At 35.8% G+C, this 14,933-nt stretch overlaps 1 protein-coding gene across 3 annotated transcripts; it reads left to right on the top strand.

Moving 5' to 3' along the window:
* The first annotated feature begins 4,204 nt into the window (after positions 1–4,204).
* On the top strand, positions 4,205–14,664 carry LOC106870216 (uncharacterized). Of its 3 annotated transcripts, none has more exons than XM_014916224.3 (4): positions 4,205–4,238; positions 10,634–10,759; positions 11,359–11,569; positions 12,133–14,664. In XM_014916224.3, exons 2-4 carry the CDS (start codon positions 10,640–10,642, stop codon positions 12,933–12,935), a joined length of 1,134 nt encoding a protein of 377 aa, XP_014771710.2. In that variant the 5' UTR covers positions 4,205–4,238; positions 10,634–10,639; the 3' UTR covers positions 12,936–14,664. The 3 variants fall into 3 exon arrangements, with proteins under 3 accessions (XP_014771710.2, XP_014771719.2, XP_014771728.2); XM_014916233.3 differs by having other exon boundaries at positions 4,205–4,282; XM_014916242.3 differs by lacking the exon at positions 4,205–4,238 and adding an exon at positions 8,307–8,387.
* The last annotated feature ends 269 nt before the right edge of the window (positions 14,665–14,933 follow it).

Raw genomic sequence — 14,933 nt, 5'->3', positions numbered from 1 at the left:
GACCGACCGAAATTGCTTCCATTCTTTTCAGTTTTACTGTATGTATGTGTGTATATATATATATATATATATATATATATATATATACTTGTATATGTGTGTGTATACTGTGTATATATATATATATATATATATGTGTGTGTGTGTGTGTACACATGTATCTCTCTGCATGTAAACATATATGTATTTATAAACATGTTTATGTCTATGTATGCATGTGTGTGTGTATATATATATATATACATATATATATATATATACATACATATAGATATATATACATATATACATGCATACATATATATATATATATATATATACACACATACATACATATATATACATATATATATATATAGACACATATATATATATATATAGACATATAGACACACATATATACATATATATATATATATATATATATATGCGTGCTTTCACAGACTAACTAAAATTACTTCCATTCTTTTGATTTGACACTATATAATATTGTGTGTGTGTGTGTATATATATATACATACATACAGAAATATACATACTATGCACAGACACACATACACATAAAGTTACATACACTCACACACGTGCACATACACATCTGCTTATGGAACCACACACACAAACCCATCCACAAATACATTCTGCTTCATTATTTTCTCCTCCCCCCACCACCACCACCATCACTCCTCTTCCCCAACCTGTCTAATGAAGTATCATTCTAACTGGAACACTGCTGCTACTGCTGCTGCTGCTGCTAGTAAACTCTTTGTGGATTCTGATCTGGCATAACTTAGAAAGTATTTAATACTACAGACGTTTGTAGCTTATAGTAAAAGCAGTAATAACAATGATGATGGTGGTGGTGGTCATGGTTGTATTGGTGGTCACAATCACGATAAGTCCTGAGACTCACCATCAACATGTTGATTTCTTACATAATAATAATAATAATGATGATTTCAAATTTTGGCACAAGACCTGAAATTTGGGGTGGTGGGGAGGGGATAAGGCGATTACATCGACCCCCAGTGTTCAACTGATACTTATTTCATTGACCACTAAAAGGATGAAAGGCAAAGTTGACCTTGGTGGAATTTGAACTCAGAACATAAAGACAGCAAAATGCTGCTATGCATTTTGCCCAACGTGCTAACGATTCTGCCAACTCACCACTTTAATAATAATAATAATAATCTTTTCTACTCTAGGCACAAGGCCCGAAATTTGGGGGCGGGCAGTCAGATCGACCCCCAGTATGCAACTGGTACTTAATTTATCGAGTCCAAAAGGATGAAAAGCGAAGTCAACTTCGGCAGAATTTGAACTCAGAACATTGCGGCAAGTGAAATACCTCGAAGCATTTCATCCAGTGTGCTAACGATTCAGTCAGTCAACCCTAGTATGCAACTGGTACTTATGTCAATGACCCTGAAAGGATGAAAGGCAAAGTCAACTGTGGTGGTATTTGAACTCAGCACATAAAGAACTGAGAGAAATCCTGTTAATTTGTCCAACTCACTAACGACTCTGCCATCTCACCACCTTAATAATAATAATGATGGCAATGGTTTCTGGATTTAGGCACAAGGCCTGCAATTTTGAGAGAAAGGAACATAGTAGATAATACTTGACCCCAGTCCTCAGCCTGTACCATATTTCTGTTGACTCCAGAGGGACAAAATGAAAGCTGTCCGTGGCATGATTTGAACTCACAATGTAAAGAGTTGGAACAAATGCCACTACACAAGGTTAGCAATTTTGTGGAGAAGAGATTAACCCTTTCGTTACCAACCTGGCTGAAACCACCTCTGGCTCTAGTACAAATGTCTTGTTTTCATAAGTTTTGAATTAAAATCTTCCACCAAACCTTAGTCACAATTTATGTTCCTAAAGTTTGCTGAATGATAACGAAGTTATTTTACTAAATTCTTTGTTATATTTAAAATTAATTGAAAGAAGCACAGAGCATCTCAAAATAAATACCAGTAACAAAAGGGTTAAGGCAGTACCTTCAGTGCCAGTGTTCTGGTGGTACTTTATTAAAAGGGACCATAAATACATGATAGTGTAAGGACACACATTAATTAAAGCAAGATATAAAAACAACTTGGAGCAGAAATTTGGGTCAGATACCCATACAGAGGTGAAAACTCTCCAGTGAGATTGCACCCGGGTACCTCACAACACTGGCTATATGCCATCCCTGGGAAATAATACGCACAGGAGGGAGTCTCATAATCATGTCAGAGGCACATACTGGGCAAGAAGTGTCACATGTGCTCTTGGTAGTTACACATTAACTGATCTTCAAATACTTATTTGTTTGGTCTGTTAGTCTTTTACTTGTTTCAGTCAATTGACTGTGGCCATGCTGGAGTACTGCTTTGAAGAATTTAGATGAACAAATCAACCTCAGTACTTTTTCTCTTATTACTATTTTTTTTTTGAATCTGGTATTTATTCTGCTGGAGATGTTTGCCACACCACTGACCAATACATGTAGTGAAGCTGTGTGGGGAAAAAATACAAGGCAAAGTCGACCTTGGCAGAATTTGAACTCAGAACGTAAAGATAGACGAAATAACGCTAAGAATTTCACCCAGTGTGCTAACGTCTCTGCCAGCTAGCTGCCTTCTTCTTCTTCATCTTAATCATTCATGATCATCGTTTAACGTCCGCTTTCCACGCTAGCATGGGTTGGACGATTTGACTGAGGACTGGTGAACCAGATGGCTACACCAGGCTCCAATCTGATTTGGCAGAGTTTCTACAGCTGGATGCGCTTCCTAACGCCAACCACTCCAAGAGTGTAGCTGGCGTTTTTTACGTGCCACCAGCACGAAGGCCACTCAGGCAGTACTGGCAACGGCTTATTATTATTATTATTATTATTATTATTGCTATTATTGCTATTTAATATTATTATTATTATTATTATTATTATTATTATTATTATTGCTATTTAATATTATTATTATTATTATTATGTTATAAAAGGTGGTGAACAAGCAGAATCATTAGTACGCTGGATGAAATGCTTTGCAGTATTTCATCTGTCTTCACATTTTGAGTTCAAATTCTGCCAAAGTCGTCTCTGCCTTTCATCCTTTTCAGGGGGTCGATAAAATAAATACCAGCTGAGTAATGGGGGTCGATGCAATTGACTTACCTTCCTCCCCGAAATTACTGGCCTTGTGCCAAAATCTGAAACCATTATTAATATTATTATTATTATTATTATTATTATTATTAAACAAAAACAGCAGCGGCTTGAAAGCAACAACAATTACAGCAGCAGTAGCTTCACAGTAGCAACAATAATAATAACAACAACAACAATAGTAACATAACAGTATGAGTAACAACAACAACTACAACAATTGCATCAGTGGAAATACTGATCTAACATCTGTATGTCTTTATGTATGAGTATATATATATATATATATATATATATATATATATATATATATATACATATATAAAGACTGGAAGCAATGGGACTTTAAATAAAAGTTGCTTCATAGGTGGGGGCATTTGTTGAGAGATATATACTGTGTATATATATATATATATGTATATATATATATATGTATATATATATATATGTATATATATGTATATATATATATATATATATGTATGTATATATATAGCCACACATGCTGTAGATTTACTTATCATCATATAACTCCTTATTCTCCTTTCACACTTTCTCTAACCACCCCACCTCACTCTCTCCCCCTCTCTCTCTCTCTCTCTCTCTTTCATTGTCCTTCTCTTTCTCCCTCCCTCTCTATCTATCTCTCTTTATACGTCTCTATTCGTGTTTAATTTTTTCCCTTTTCTTTATATTTTGGATTATTAAATGTTTTGTAAATATTTATACATTTCATTTGCAAACATACACACACATATATATACATACATACACACATAAATACATACATTCATACATTTTATATATACTTATATATATATATATATATATATATATATATATATATACACACACACATACATATGTGCATAAGTTAATAAACTGTCCATCTATATATATATATATATATATATATATATATATATATGTATGTATGTATGTATGCACATGTGTATGTATGCGTGTATGTATATCAACACCCACACACAAACAGTTGTATACAGTTCTATGTGTACATAATATATCTGCATGTCTTGGAGACTTACATAAGTCAGTTGGTTCCTGCCACTCTGAGACGGTAAGAGAATTTGGTTTTTAACTTTTTACCATTTCATACAAAATGTAAGTATATATACATATATATATATGCATGCATGCACACACACACACACACACGCACACACACACACACAAAAATGTATGCATATGCATACATTGTTGCGTATATACATTCATATATGTATATGTGTATGTCTATATATATATATATATATATATATATATATATATATATATATATATATATATACACACACTTATATTTATATACACTTACATCTAGCTATCTCATTCTCTTTCTCTCTCTCTCTCTCTCTCTATATATATATATATATATTCATATACATACATACCTTTACATACGCATAAAATACATGTAGATGCTTCACATGAAGCACAAACATGATCATGCAGTAAAGATGATCATTTCACACTCCACATGGTTCTAGGTTCAATCTCACTGCACAGCACCTGGACCAATGCCTTAGGAGCAGAATTTGATAGGGAAAATCTGTGGAAGCCAGTCAGATAAATAAATTTAATTAACGCTTTTGGGCAAAATTTATCAACGCAGAAAGTTAATGGTATGCCACACGAAGAATTTGTCATGGAAGTTTTGTGAATATTCAATGATGCTACCAGATGTGAGATCTATTATAATGGTCATTCCATGTCACTGGTGTTTTGTCTTGTTTTTTCTCAATGTTGTCCATCAAAACTGATAAAGACTTTAGATATGCTGTTGTATATGTGTATATGTACATGTGTCTGTGTGTATGTTTGTTTGTATGAATGTATATATGTGTGTGTGGGTAAATATATGTGTGTATGAGTGTGTGTGTGTCTGTGTATAATGTGTATATATATACACATAAGTATGCATATATGTATGTACGCATATATATATATATATATATATATATATATATATACTTGGAAATAGATGTGTAGCATTCAATTAAATAATAATATAAATAATAAATATATATATATATATATGCATATATGGGTAGAGGACATCACCAACAGTAAATAACATGAAATACGAAAACAAATGAGTTATATACGCAAATAACAAGAGAGAAAAAAAAGACAAGGAATACAAGGAATGACCCTTCGTCCGTTGTCAGCTGGGGAGTAGATAGACAGTCAACAACTGATGAGGGGTCATTCTTTGTATTCCTTGTCCTTTTTTTCCTTCTCGTTATTTGCATATTTAACTTATTTGTTTTCGTATTTCATGTTGTTTACTGTTAGTGATGTCCTGTACCCATATATGCATATATATATACATACACCCACACACACACACATCTACATGTGGATGCGTGTATATGTATATCTATGTGTATGTGTGTTTATATACATACATATATATATATATGCACACAATTTTTCAGTAGCCCCTTTAAAATTATAAACCAGTTAACCAACATCAGTTAATCTTTTCTGACTCATCTTATTCCTGTCCTTCTCTCTCTCTCTCTCTCTCATCTAAGACTTCCCACCTCCCCCCACTCGTCATACACTTCACCCACCTCCCCCACTGCATTCGTTAACCCCCTTCCCCACCCTCAGATATTCTGTTCACTTCCACAGACAAGGGATACAGTGATATCTAACCTGTTCTACTGCTGGTCATTCTGACAGCAGTTGTGGACCATTCCAAACTTCTTATCCAGGCGTGGCCAGACAATTAAAAAAAGGTTGCTGATAGATTGTGCCATTTTTAGAACAAACCTCCTACATCTAATGTGGAATTGGTACCTATTGTACCAATTTTCTTCTAAAATCTATAAAAATTCCTCAGCTGATTTTATACTATAACATTTCTCTGGTGTATATTTTTTGATAGTGAAGGCTCGTGGCTCAATGGTTAGGGTGTTGAACTCACATTCCTAAAGCAGTGAGTTCAATTTATTGACTGGGCTGTGTGTTGTATTCTTGAGCAAGACACTTTATTTCACGTTATTCTAGTTAACTCAGCTGTAGAAATGAGTTGCGACATCACTGGTGCCAAGCTGTATCGGCCTTTGCCTTTCCTTTGGATAACATCGGTGGCGTGGAGAGCGGAGGCTGGTATGCATGGGCGACTGCTGGTCTTCCATAGACAACCTTGCCCAGACTTGTGCCTAGGTGCAATCCCAGGGTCAGTCATGACCAAAGGGAGTCATTCAGTTCTATATTTAAGAGATGAGGAATTATATATATATATATATAAGCACCCACTACACTCTCGGAGTGGTTGACATTAGGAAGGGCATCCAGCTGTAGAAACTCTGCCAAATCAGATTGGAGCCTGGTGTCACCTCCTGGTCCACCAGTCCTCAGTCAAATCGTCCAACCCATGCTAGCATGGAAAGCGGATGTTAAACGACGATGATGATGATGATGATGATGATGATATATATATATATATATGAGAAATAAGGATAAACACAAGTCTTCTGTTGTAATTACATAAACCAGTGTTTATCCTTATTTCTCATACATTCTCTCTCTTGTGCTAATCTGTATCAAAACTAAATAACAACAATGCAGAAAGCAGACTGGATTATGATAATCTATGTAGAGCTCTACACATAGCTGTAGCAGTCACACATCTACTTTTGTACTCACAATTTCTCCTCCTGTGGTGTGAAGTTCAAGTAGGGCACTCGGTCAGTCAGTTGAGAGAGTAAAGATGTTATTAATAAAAGCCAGACAAAAACCCTGAGGAATTCAGCTCCCCGGGGTTTCCTGTGGTAGTTAAGAGATGTTTGACTCATACGGTGCTGCTAACGCAGCACCACCGTGTTGACATTACCAGCTTGAGGTATAGCAGAATAAATTTAATAATCCAGCCAGGAAACCTTGGGTAATTGAATTTCACTAGGCTTTTTGTGTGGTTTAGATTAATGATAATAATAATCCTTTCTATTATAGGCACAAGGCCTGAAATTTGGGGGAGGAGGATAGTCGATTACATCGACCCCTGGTACTTGATTTGGTACTTAATTTGTTGACCCTGAAAGGATGAAAGGCAAAGTCTACCTCAGTGGAATTTGAACTCAGAACATAAAGACAGACGAAAAACTGCTAAGCTTTTCATCCAGAGTGCTAACGATTCTGCCAACACGCCACCTTAATAATGATAATAATAATAATAATAATAATAATAAGACAGATACATAGACAAATAGATAGATGGACGGATGGATGGATGGATGGATGGATGGACTCATACATACATGCACACACACACACACACACAATCAAAAAAGGATGGTGAAAATCAATTAAATCCATTTTTAGAGTTTCCAACAGGTGTTAGTGGGGAGTGTTATGCATAGGGGCCATGCACAAAAGAGAAAAACAGACAAACAGAGAGAATGACACATAAATGCAGACAGACAGACAGACAGACAGACATAGTTATGGTGAAAGAGAGGAGGTGGGGAGGTGGGGAATTTTTCTCTTTCCAAAACTTTAAGAAATTTTATTCTGATAAACAAACATTTGAGTTTGTTCTACATTCTGCTTCCTTGTATAGTGTTGTTGTTGTTGTTGTCGTCGTCGTCGTCGTCGTCGTCGTCGTCGTCGTCGTCGACGTCGTCGTCGTCGTCGTCGTCGTCGTCGTCGTCGTCCTCGTCGCTGCTGCTGCTGCTGCTGTTGCTGTTGTTGTTGTTGTTGTTGTTGTGGTGGCGGTGGTGGTGGTGGTGGTACTAGTTACACAGCAGTAGCAATATGATGATTGACGGGAGAAGTGGATTGGCAATGTTGGTAGTTGAAGGCATGTGGGAATGATAGGGAGGTGAGGCTAGTAGTAGTAGTAGTAATAGCAGTAGTAGTAGTAGTAGTAGTAGTAGTAGTAGTAGTAGTAGTAGTAGTAATGATGGCATGACATGTTGAAATGATGCTGATGATATGATAATGGCGGCGGCAGTGGTGGTGGTGGTGGTGGTGGTGGTGGTGGTGGTGTGATGGTAGTAATGTCCTTGTGCATAGATTAGAACCCATCATCATCATCGTCGTCATCATCACCATCATCATCATCACCACCATCACCATCATTATTATTATTATTATTATTATGATTATTATTATTATTATTATCATCATTATTCACTTATCTTATTTACACTTCATGCTTTCGCTGCAATACCAAGCCCAGTTTTGTTCACCCTGGGTATGTGCAATGTTTTGTTTTGGTCTTTGTTATTTTTTTTTTTTTCCTACTGAATTAAAAGTACCCTACATTAATACATTTGCAAGCATCTAGTAATGCTAGTTTCAGTGTTTTATATATACATATATATACATATTTGTAAGCCCAGGGGTTTGTTTGGTTTATGTATTTATCTGTGTGCTTTTAATTTTATCATTCCCAAAGCCCTAATTATTATAGAGATTGTTTCTCTTTTCAGGCCCCACATTTCATTTATCTCTATTTTCAGATCTTTATATTTAGATAATTCCTCAATTATCATCTGGTGGGACTGCAATGTCAATTAGGAGGTTTTTCCCTTTTCTGACAGTCTCTGACAACAATATCTGGTTTGTTAGTCTTATTTTTCCTGCCTGTGTGCATTAGTATATAACACACAGTATGATTGTTTTGTCATTCTTGGAGACCATTTCTATTGCTAACAACTCCTAAAACCATGACAGTTGCAGGAAATTTTTTATGCATAACACTTGGAACTTCAGAAGGGTCTGCACATAACCATCTGTCATTTCTTCTGTTAAGTTTTTGCCAAGGCACATAGCTCAGTGGTTAGAGCCGCCGACTCACAATCTTGTGGTAATGAGTTCGTTTGATTCTGAGACCAAGCTGCATGTTGTGTTCTTGAGCAAGACACTTTATTTCACATTGCTCCAATCCACTCAGCTGTAGAAATGAGTTGCGATGTCACAGGTGCCAAGCTGTATCGGCCCCTTTGCCTTTCCCTTGGATAGCACTGGTGGCATGGACAGGGCAACTGCGGGTGGCGTGCATGGGCAACTGCTGGTCTTCCATAAACAATCTTGCCTGGACTTAGGGGAACTTTCTAGGTGCAGTTCCATGATCATTCATGACCAAAGGGAGATCTTTACCTTTACTTTCACATCCTAACTGAATAGGCTACCTGTCATGGCCTGGACCATATCTCTATCTGTCTCACTATGCTACCAATTTCCAAACATGTCAGTGATTCCACTGCTTGTCTACACACAGCACTGTCAGTTCCTGTACAAAGATTTGAAGGTACAGTACAGATACCATGAAAAATAACTACGCCCAGTACAGATATGGGGTCTGTGATTTTTGGAAAACCATATAATGGTTCCTGTGCCAAAATAAGTCTGGGAACTGCTGGCCTAGACAACAGTTTGTTGCTCTAGGTTAATTTATTATCTAAGAAAACAGTAAATACATGCCAACAATTATCATAATGTGGCCAGGTTCACATGTACTGATGTTGTAGCTATTGTGTGCATATGTATGTCTTGTGTCATGAGGAAATATGTACGTATATATATATATACACATATATATATGCATATATACATACATTTATGTGTGTGTGTGCATATATATATGTATATATATATTTATACATATACACACATACATTATGTGCTTTGAATCAAGACAAAATATGTGCATATATATAGATTTATACATACATACATATATACATGCATATATATATGTATTATGTATGTGTGTATATATATATATATATATATGTGTGTGTGTGTGTGTGTGTGTGTGTGTGTGTGTGTGTGTGTGTCATACGTAACATTCTTTTTAATATTTTCATTAAAAATTTGAAGGAACGCTTGGAGATCTGCCATGTTTTGGGGATTTTTTTCCCTCATGGAATAAAGAAATTCTGGCTGTTTGACATCTTGTCGTGTCTGATGGAATCATGGAATCGGTGTTGGCATCTTGTTGTTGTTACTGTGCTTGCTGTTGATGGTGATGTTGTTGTTTATGTTGTTATTACTGTTGCAGCCTTCTCTTGCTGCACCTGCTGATGTTGTTGCTGCACCTGCTGCTGCTGCTGCTGCTGCTGTAGCTCTTTAGTCTCATCTCAATCAAGCAGACCTGTGTTATAATGAAAGATATCTCACACCATGAATATCCCACTTTTTTTTATATATTAGGAACACACACATACGCATGCACACACAAACACACACAAGCACACACAGAAACACACAAACACACACTCATGCACAAACACATACACATACACACACACATTCACATACACATAAATACTCACACATGCACATGCTCACACATTCACAAACACACTCACTGAAACAAACACACATACACAAAACTCACAACAAACACACACACACATACACAACGCGCACACACACCCCACAGTTCCCACAAGAAATCCACTTATGTTCTCTTGAATGTTCTGTTCATTTCAGTAAAAAATGGTAAAACATCACTCAGGCCTGGTGTGCTTCTTTTGTCTAATATGGATATGTCTATCATGGCAGCGACCCGTCAAAGTTCCACGTTTCAAGAGAGATCACAAAGCTGAATCTGTAAAGGTCGGTAATGAGTTTTCAAGAATGGATTCTGTTTTCCTTTAACTGGAGACTCTCTTGGGAAGACTGGGGATGGGGGAGGTTGTGCTACCATTGAAGAAGAAGAAGAAGAAGAAGAAGAAGTAGTAGTAGTAGTAGTAGTAGTAGTAGTAGTAGTAGTAGTAGTAGTAGTAGTTGAAGCAGCAGCAGCAGCAGTAGTAGTAGTTCCTACTGTTGTATAAATATTAATACATCGCTTGACAACCAATGTTGCTGTGTTTACATCCCTGTAACTTAGCGTTTCAGCAAAAGAGACCAATAGAATAAGTACTAGGCTTACAAAGAATAAGTCCTGGGCTCGATTTGCTTGACTAAAGGCGGTGCTCCAGCATGGCCGCAGTCAAATGACTGAAACAAGTAAAAGAATTATTATTATTATTATTATTATTATTATTATTATTATTATTATTATTATTATTATCATTAGTATTAACATCAATCATCAGTCATGTTAATCATTTAACATCTTCAAAGATTAATAGCATTGCCCCACCCTCCCCTCCTCTCTGATTTTATATTAAAATAGAAAAAAAGTACTTATTTCTTGTTTTGGTTTCTTACAGATTGAAACAATAAAGGACCCCAAAGCTGTAGAACAGTTCCTGGTCAACCCCAAAAAGGACAGTGAAGAATTTAGACCGGTGCCTCTTCCAAAGAACTTCTCACGCTATGACAACAATATTAACGATAACTTCATCAGTCTGCAGGAATTAATCAAAACAACTGGTGCAAGACGGAACGCTAAGGAAGCTTTTAAAGATGCAGATAAAAATGGTAAGTTCTTGTCAGGTATTTTCCCAAACAAGTGGACCTTAATTTGTGACCATGTGGACCCTAAAAGTAGGGCTTCTATTTGTTGCAGGTTCTGCGGGCTGACCCCTGAAATCTAGGAACCATGTGGTTGGGAAGCAAACTTTTTACTTTACAGCCACTCCCGCACCTATATATATATATATATATATATATATATATATATATATACAATGGGCTTCTTTTTCCACCTATCAAATCCACTCACAGGATTTGGTTGGCCTGGGGTTATAGTAGAGAATATTCACCTGAGATGCTGGACTGTGGGATTGAACCTGAGAAGCAAGTTTCTCAACCACACAGCCACTCCTGCACCTATAGAACACACTTGCCCAAGGTGCCATGTAGTGAGACTGAACCAGGTACCATATGGTTGGGAAGCCAGCTTCTCAATCACACAACCACACATATCAATTCATTGAAAATCCTGTTGTTGTGACCCTTAACTAAAACATTACATGTTGCTGTGACCCTTGATTGTAACAAAATTAATTTTTTTCTCTTTTCTTTTTTTTTGTCATACCTAGGAGATGGAAAAATAAGTCCTGAAGAATTCCAAGGAGCACCTTGGACCTTGAATGTTTCTGAAATATTGGTAAACGCCAATATATCAAACATTAACCTTACTGAAATTTTGGAGGAAGATCCAAAACAAGACGAAAATGGGTCTTTGAAAATTGGAAATGCTTTGGATTCCAGACAGACAGAAGACAAAATGAACAGTTTTGATATTGGAATGGAGAACAGCAATGATATCCAACTGGAGGATAGTTCTGAGAACAGATTGGATGACAGTTCTGAGAGTCAAATGGAAAATAGTTCTGAGAGTCAAATGGAAGATAGTTCTGAGAGTCAAATGGAGGACAGTTTTGAGAGTCAAATGGAGGACAGTTTTGAAAGAATATTTGAAGAAAGTTCTGAGAGTCAAATAGAGGACAGTTTTGAGAGTCACCTGAAGGACAGTTTTGAGAACAGGTTAGAGGACAGTTTTGAGAGTCAACTGAAGGACAATTTTGAGAGCATATTGGAGGATAGCTCTGAAAGCAAATTGGAAGACAGTTCTGAGAGAAAATCAGATGACACTTTTGAAAGTAGACTGGAAGATAGTTTGGAGAACATTCTTGAGAACAAACTTGTTGACAGTTCTGATATTAAAGTTGAGGACAGTTCTGATATAAGTGAGGAGGACAATTCTGAAAGACTCCTGGAAGACAGCTCTGAAAATAGTGTGAAAGACAGTTCTGAAAATAGTGAGGAAGAGAATCCTAAAAGCAGGGAAATTGTCGATTTGAATAGTGACATACAGTCATGGAATTCACACCATAGTTAAATGATTAATATGAATGACTGAAAATGTATAAAGACTAATTGATCACACAGGGAATGTTAGTCATAAGCCCTGACTCTGATTCACATTTGACAAATTTGGTTTTCTCGTTAGAGATTTTAATGTAGTGTTCTCCCAGAATATATATTTTCAAGTTACACATGGTGTATCATTATGCAAAAACATCTATAATCAAAACACTTTATTTCTTTCACATCAATATTTGGTTTGCATATTGAGTAGACCACTATTTTAGAGTACAGGCGTGTCTACACACACACACACATGCATAAATAATCACATATATACATAAATATGCATATTTAGATAGATAGATAGATAGAGAGAGAGAGAGAGAGAGAGAGACAGACAGACAGACAGACATGTATGTGTATATTTGTATATCTGTGAATGTGTATATGTATATGTGTGTGTGTGTGTGTGTGCATCTATGTCTATGTATGTATATATCAGCAGTAGATAGACTGAAGCAGTTTGAATAGAATGCATGTACACGTATTTGTATGTATGTATGTGTGTATGTGTATGCGTGTGTATGTATGTATTATGTATGTTGTTATTGTTGAATAACTTTCAACAAGGGAGAGCACTCAGATCACGTGAGAGTTTAGTTAAATCCTTATATAGTATGTTAATGACATTTTTGCAGCAACTCAAGTTTCATGTTTGTACAAAAACTTCTAGTGTTTGAAATAAACAAGCTCTGTTTCCTTCAAGCATATTCATCAGGCTGAATAAAAACAAAAGTAATGGCAAAAAGCTGCCAATGCCTTTCCTGCTGCTAACCATTAAAAAAATAATAAATGCTGGGGGTCAATTCATTTAATTAAACTTTTCAATATGGTGCCCATGTTGGAGCACTGACCAATGACTGAATAGTATATATGTGTGTCTGAATATATGTGTGTCTGAATACGTGTGTGTGTGTGTGTGTGTAGATAGAGAGATAGAGAGAGAGTCAGATAGATGGTCACATAAATAGATAGATAGATAGAAAGATACAAATATATATGTTTTTGTCTATTAAATTCACTCACAAGGCACATTGATCAGCCTAAGGTTATAAGTAGAAAACACTTTCCCAAGGTGCCGCACAGTAAGATTGATCTTGAAACCTTGTGGTTACAAAGCAAACTTCTTAACCACACAGCCACACTTGTGCCTACATGTATGTTTGTATTTCTTTTTGATACCAATTCACCTGAGAACTATCTCTAATTCCACATCACAAAACATCCAATTATAAATCATTTACATTTAATTTCAAAAATAGGAAACTTTCGATATGTTCCAAGCACCAAACTTATAATTGATAAAGTTTGTTATTTTAAGAAATCTCTCTAAATTTGTAATTATTTTCAAAATTGAAACATTGTGCATATTTTATTAAGAATTCTAGTCATGAAATGGGATATACTGGGTGCAGCAGAAAAACCTCCTGCATTTTAGATGGGCATTGGTTTGACACTAGTGAAGTTCCGTTGATGATAATGGTATCCTTAGGGAGCTGATGTCTTACTATTCTTTTTCATTTGCCATCTTGATTTGAATTAATGCATATTGCGTGTATTCTACTGAAACATTTGTAAATGTGTAAAATGCAGGACGTCTTTTCTTTCTCGTTGCAACCTGTATGTATGCATACAAGGTGTTAAATATTTTTCATCATGCTTGATATTCTAATAAATCAGAGCTCTTTTATTGTTGTTTATATGTTTTGTTTTTTGTTCGTTTTTTTTTCTTGCACCAAATATAAATATAAATATATATACACCAAATGTCAATTCCTGAAGTAAAATTCATGAAGTAAAATTATGTAGCAACACCAAATGGTGGTGCCCTAGCATGGCCACAGCTCATGAGCTGAAACTAGATAAAATGAAATATATATATATATATATATATATATATATATATATTAGACAGACAGATATATAATGATAGATCGCTGACCACTACATTTGTATTTTTTTTCTCCTT

This window comes from Octopus bimaculoides, chromosome 20 (genome assembly GCF_046866305.1).
Source record: "Octopus bimaculoides isolate indiv1 chromosome 20, ASM4686630v1, whole genome shotgun sequence".
Classification (NCBI taxonomy): Eukaryota; Metazoa; Mollusca; class Cephalopoda; order Octopoda; family Octopodidae; genus Octopus; species Octopus bimaculoides.
Note: the sequence above shows the minus strand (reverse complement) of the source record. Positions and strands in the feature narration are given on the sequence as shown.

Coding starts and splice junctions, on each gene's coding strand:
- LOC106870216 (XM_014916224.3), top strand. CDS start 10,640: ATGGTAAAACATCACTCAGGCCTGGTGTGCTTCTTTTGTCTAATATGG. Junction 10,760..11,358: donor ACAAAGCTGAATCTGTAAAG/GTCGGTAATGAG, acceptor GGTTTCTTACAG/ATTGAAACAATAAAGGACCC. Junction 11,570..12,132: donor TAAAGATGCAGATAAAAATG/GTAAGTTCTTGT, acceptor TGTCATACCTAG/GAGATGGAAAAATAAGTCCT.